This window comes from Gekko japonicus, unplaced genomic scaffold (genome assembly GCF_001447785.1).
Source record: "Gekko japonicus isolate JY-2015 unplaced genomic scaffold, Gekko_japonicus_V1.1 scaffold4549, whole genome shotgun sequence".
Classification (NCBI taxonomy): Eukaryota; Metazoa; Chordata; class Lepidosauria; order Squamata; family Gekkonidae; genus Gekko; species Gekko japonicus.
In genome coordinates this window covers 19,889-25,837 of record NW_015170408.1, presented here as the reverse complement: position 1 = coordinate 25,837, position 5,949 = coordinate 19,889, and the positions used below count along the sequence as shown (strand labels likewise).

Sequence of the window (5,949 nt, the reverse complement as noted above, 5' to 3'; positions counted from 1 at the left end):
TGCTAGCATTAAAGTTGTGAGTGAGTGATTTGGCTGCTGCATAAATTAGCTTGCTCTGGAGTCATCCTCCCTGAGCTAAGACAAAAATCTGTGAGCTGGAGGCTAAAATTCTGTGAGCTAGCTCACACTGACTCAGCTTAGAGGGAACACTGGCTACGGACCTGCCTGAGAGAAACCGAGGGAAGAAAGGAGTAGCCGCAGCTGATGAAGGGAAGCCAAGCCTATTGTTTCAACTCTCCGCTCCCAGCCTGACTGCTTGCAAAGAAGGAATTAACCCCACAAGTGCCTGCCAGGATGAGTAACGACCCTTCAACCTCCTCCATGAGTGCAATCCAGTTTTATTTCATTGCGTATGTTTATTATATTGCTGTACATCAAATATTGTTTCCAGTTCACTGCCCTCGTATTTTGTACATTATTTTATTGCACTGTTGACTGTTCATATTATAATGCTCCAACGGTGCTGTTTTATTCTTGTACTCCACCTTGAATGGGAAAGGTGAGCTATAAATGAAGTCACTCTGGGGCACCCAGTGAAGTTGACTGAAAACAAATCAGCCAGTATTTTAATGGGTTTCCCTTGCTCGAAAGCCAGTCAAATCCGACTCTAGGGATGCGGTGCTCATCTCCGTTTCAAAGCCGAAGAGCCAGCACTGTCCAAAGACGTTTCTGTGGTCATGTGGCTGGCATGACTAGACACCGAGGCACACAGAACGCTTTCACCTTCCCACCAAAGTGGTACCTGTTTATCTACTTGCAATTTCTTGCTTTCGAACTGCAAGGTTGACAGGAGCTGGGCCCAGAGACGGGAGCTCACTCCGTCCTGCGGCACTCGGGTCTTGAACTGCTGAACTACCAACCTTCTGGTCTGCTGTTCAGTGTCTTAACCACTGAGCCACCACAGCCCCTAGTATTTTAATGCCCCTGTATAAGCATATGGTGTGGTCACATTTGGAATACTGTCTACAGTTCTGGTCACCGTACCTCAAAAAAGATATTCTAGCATTGGAAAAGGTGCATAAAAGAGCAACCAAAATGATTAAGAGGATAGAACACCTTTCCTATGAAGAAAGCTTAAAGAGGTTACGGCCCTTTTATCTTGGAGAAACAATGACCAAGAGGTGACATGATAGAGGTTTACAAAATTATGCCTGGGATCGAGAAAGTACTTTTCTCCCTTTCTCATAATGCAAGAACTTGTGGGCAGTCCATGAAATTCATGAGCAGTAGGCTTAGAATGGAAGAAACACTTATTCACCCAAAGAGTAATTAACACATGGAATCCACTGCCACAGGAAGTGGTGGCAGCTACAAGCATAGACAACTTCAAGAGGGGATTGGATAAACAAATGGAGCAGAGGTCCATCAGTGGTTGTTAGCCACAAGGTACTATGTCTGGGGAAGTGATGCTCTGTATTCTTGGTGCTTGGAGGGCAACAATGGGAGGGCTTCTGGAGTTCTGGCCCCACTGTTGGACCTCTTGAAGGCACCTGGCTGTTTGACCACTATGTGACACAGGGTGTTGGACTGGATGGGCCACCGGCCTGATCCAACATGGCTTCTCTTATGTTATCACAATATATTCAGGATGATCAAAAGGAAATACTTCTGTACGCAATAAGTAAGTAAACTATGGAATGCAGTGATGGCCACTAGCGAAGATGGCTTCTAAAAGGCATTACACAAATTCATGGAAGGTAGGTCCATCAATGGCTATTAGCCATGATATCTACAGGCAGAGCTCTTTTTGTAGAAAAAGCCCAGCAGGAACTCTTAGCATAATAGGCCACACCCAAGAGCAGGAACTCATTAGCATATTGGGCCGCACCCCCATGTTACCAGAAGTGTGGTTATCCAGCCACACCCACCTTTTGCTTGTTATTCTGTTTACCTCAAAACCCAGGGCTTTTTTGTAGCAGGAACTCCTTTGCATGTTAGGCCACACACCCCTAATTGTAGCCAATCCTAATGACTTTCTGCTGTTGGATGTGGCCTAGTATGCTAATGAGTTCCTGCTGGGCGTGGCCAACTCGGGAGCCAGCCGGAACTCTGTTCCTGTGCGTTCCTGCCCAAAAATAGCCCTGTCTACAGGGAACCTCCACATTCAGAGAGTGTGGACCTAGCAGTGCTAGGAGGCAATATCAGGGAAAAACCCAGTTTGTTGGCCCTCCAAGGCAACTGGTTGGCCACTGTGTGAAACAGGATGATGGATGAGAAGACCACTATATTCTCTAGCAGGGCTCTTCTACCGTGCTTATGTTCAAACTAGTCACAAGCTGGTAGTCAAGGCCGAGAAACCCAGTTCTTTATGCAAGCTCCTTCCTACTTAATATCCTGTTGTCCTTACCTGGTTGACACATGCACATGGTGTCATCCACTGGAAGAAGACAACGATGAAGGGTGGCAGAGGAATCTCCCTGGGGAGGGAGTTCCTGAGTATCAAAAGCCACTGGGGAGGCCCAGGACAAATAGCAGGGGCACGTTCACCCTGTTCATCTCTCCGTGCATGTCATCCACCAGAGCAACCAAGCCTGATTCAAGCCCAAAACCAGACAGGAATGGAGCCAGGGTTTTTTTGGGGCAGGAACGCACAGGAACGGAGTTCCGGCTGGCTCCCAAGTTGGCCACGCCCAGCAGGAACTCATTAGCATAATAGGCCGCACCCAACAGCAGAAACTCATTAGGATTGGCTACGTTAGGGGTGTGTGGCCTAACATGCAAAGGAGTCCCTGCTACAAAAATAGCCCTGGTTTGACAATAAACAAAGTAAACAGAATTAGAAGGAAAAGGTGGGTGTGGCTGGATGACCACACTTCTGGTAACATGGGGGTGTGGCCTAATATGCCAATGAGCTGTGCTGTCAGGGGTGCGGCCTAATAGGCTAATGAGTTTCTGCTGTTGTGTGTGGCCTATTATGCTAATGAGTTCCTGCTGGGCTTTTTCTACAAAAAAAAGCCCTGAATGGAGCCAAATAACCCTCTTGCGTAAGGAATCCTTGAAGGTGCCCAGCCACCACTTGTTCAATCACCTTGCTCAAGAATGGTACATTGGAGACTGAGTGGTAGTTCTTCAAGTCTCCTGGGTTCAGGGGGCATTTACTGTCTCCCCGACCCGGTCTGCCAGCCCCCCTCCCTGCCCCCAGGGGAAAGGGGTCATGCAAGCAAAATGATTGGTAGATATCAAATTTTCAAGAATCCTGTCCAAATCCTCAGACTGGACAAGCCGACAGGGTGCCCACACTACCAGGCAAAGTGGAGCACCCTGAGACTATCTGATCACGTTGCTTCTAATGTAGAGTCCAAGTCAGAAGAGATGCAAGAGATTTGATCCACAAAGTGTTTAGCAAATTGACGGCAGATGGTCCATCTCCTTCCGCTGGCCAGAATCCAATAGGCCACCTAGAAGAATTCTACAGGTCTACACTGAGCAGATGCAAGGGTGGCAGAGAAATATTGTTTCTTTGCCACTATCACACCCAGGAAGTAGGTTTTAAAATAAGCTGTAGCTCACATCTTGTCAGTTTCTTCTCGAGTCTCTGGCCACTGTCACTCTAGCCATCTCCCTTGTCTTTTCACCATCCTCAGCTGCCCAGGCTCTTAGACCTGAGAGAGATTGTCTGGGAATTATCATGTCAACTTCCCGGGCCATTTCCTCATTCCATGGGTTAATCAGGACACTGACAGGAGTGTCAACCACATCAGGAGGAAAATCCCCTAATACCATCTGCAATCAATTGCGTCAACATAAAATAATTATTGCATTGTTAAATGAGTTTTCATGATGATTTCATGCAGTACCAAAGACATGCAGTATTTTCCACCGTTCTCATGAGTTGGGGTCTAATTGACCCCCCAATTCCCTTTTAATAAAACTGATATTTATATACACACACAGCATATGTCTATGTCTTAGGTCCCCAACGTGGTACTCACTGAGCCCTTTGCTGGTGCCCACTGAGTAGGCAGGGCCATTTTGGACTTTGGCCCAGCAAGCCTTCTGATTGGCCACTGGAGCTCTGAATGCTTGTGCATATTTTTAAAAGCAGCGCTTTGGCAGCAGCTGCCACCACAGCAGAAGGATCTTTACTATGAGGCCAAGGTAAGCTGGAGCAGCCATTGTATGGCAGGCCACGCCTCCTGTGGCAGCCATTTTGTGGCTGTACCCAACATGCTATGTCAGAATTCCAAAGGTGCCCACATGCTCAAAAAGGTTGAGGAACCCTGGTCTATGCAAACGCTGCCCTGTAGATGAATGCATAGGCTTGCCAAGTCCCCGCCGGCGGGAAAGGCACCCCACTCCAGCTAAAGGTAAGACTTCGCAACCCTATTAATGCATGGGGTATGAAGGTGCAGGGGCAAGGGGTGAGCCAGTTTCATGTTTCTGCTTTTGAGGTCCTGTCAGTGATCCCACCTCTAAAGTCTGCTGTTACAGATGGCAAGATGCACCCTGTTTTCAAAAGTCTCAACCCTGTAATTTCAGCACCAAATGGTTAGGCTGTCAACTTCGCCCCATGGGGACGTGGGAAGAATGTATACTTTCGTTTCTGTGCACTTTGCTGTTATCTTCTTTGGCTCAGGCCAGTAACCTGCAGGCCTGGTATCCTATTTCCCCTGGGAAATGTAGACCGTTATTTAGGTGGGCCTTTAGCTCTGGTGTGATTGGCCCCAGCCATTAGGGTCTTGCTTGATTTAGGTATAATTGCTTGCTTTATGCGTTTCCCCCCAGTTCTAACACAAAACATTGAGAGCCTGGATCCTATCAGTGTCTCAATAAACTTTTTATTCATTTGAATGACTGTGGTTGGGAACTTATTTCTCCAGGGGTCTGACATAGGCCCATACCTTTAGGGTTGGCAGGTCCCAATCACATGCTGGTGGGGCCTCGGAGGGAGCTTTCTGTGAGTGGGGCAGAGCGCCACGACGTGCCCACATCACCCGGAAGTGAGGTTGACACCTTAATGATGTCGGGTGGTGATGCTTTGGTTTTGGGGCAAAACTCTATGGTAGAATTAGCTACAAATTACAGAGTTTTGCCCCAAAACCAGAGCGTCACTGCCTAGGGTCACTTCTAGGTGACATGGGCATGTCACATAAGGCCACCTGGTGGTGGGAGAGGAGCACCCAAAAGCAGGAGACCACCACCCAGACCAGGGAACCTAGCAACCCTACATACCTTCCACTGGGCTGTTTTGTCTTCCTCTTGGGCCTGCAGCTTGGTTGCTTCTCCCAGCACCTTCTTCAGAAAACCCACAGCTTCCTGGAGCTTAATCTAAGGAGAAAGCACAAGGTTGTGGTTTCTGTGGCTTTCCAGGAAGATGATGCGCCAGGGTAGTTTTGGGGAACATGGTCTTTCTCTTTGGTGAACAGAGAGTCTAAGGCAGGAGTCCCCAGTATGGTGCCGATGGGGCACCATGGCTCTCACCAGCACCTTTTCTTTTCTTTTCTTTTCTTTTGAATTTTTCTTTTATTAACAAAACACAAAAGCACAACAGCAATAACATACAGAAAATCACGATACAAAACAGAAAACCGCCTTCTTTACAGCAAGTGGGGAACCAAACAGACACTCCCAACTTCCAATAAGTCCTAACACATTAACCATTCTTGCAATCCTCTAATCAGCAAACTCTTAAAGAGACAACTAAACCCGCTTCCCCAATGGCGATTGCTCTATTGTACAACCTCCTGTGATGTGGGTTGACAGTCACCTAAAAGCGTATCCACGGAGCATAAGCGGCATTTGAGGGGAGTATGTCCTTTTCTGTCATATACTGAAGCACCCTGAACCAAACCGCCACAAATCTACCATGTGCCTTTGACGTGTTTGTTATGCTTACTTGAGTGACCTGGGTCAGCTTATCTAAAATAAATAGATCCCATATTTTGTCATACCACATCTGCATTTGGGGGGGAGAGTTGGCTTTCCACACAGCTGCTATAGTTATACGCG

The 5,949-nt window shown here is 47.5% G+C and overlaps 1 protein-coding gene across 1 annotated transcript in view; it reads right to left on the bottom strand.

Moving 5' to 3' along the window:
- LOC107116388 (E3 ubiquitin-protein ligase TRIM58-like) overlaps positions 1-5,949 on the bottom strand; it is a 35,266-nt gene that overhangs the window by 18,594 nt on the left and 10,723 nt on the right. The window contains exon 2 of the mRNA XM_015418289.1: positions 5,173-5,268. Coding sequence (XP_015273775.1) covers positions 5,173-5,268 — 96 coding nt within the window. The remainder of the gene's footprint in view (positions 1-5,172; positions 5,269-5,949) is intronic.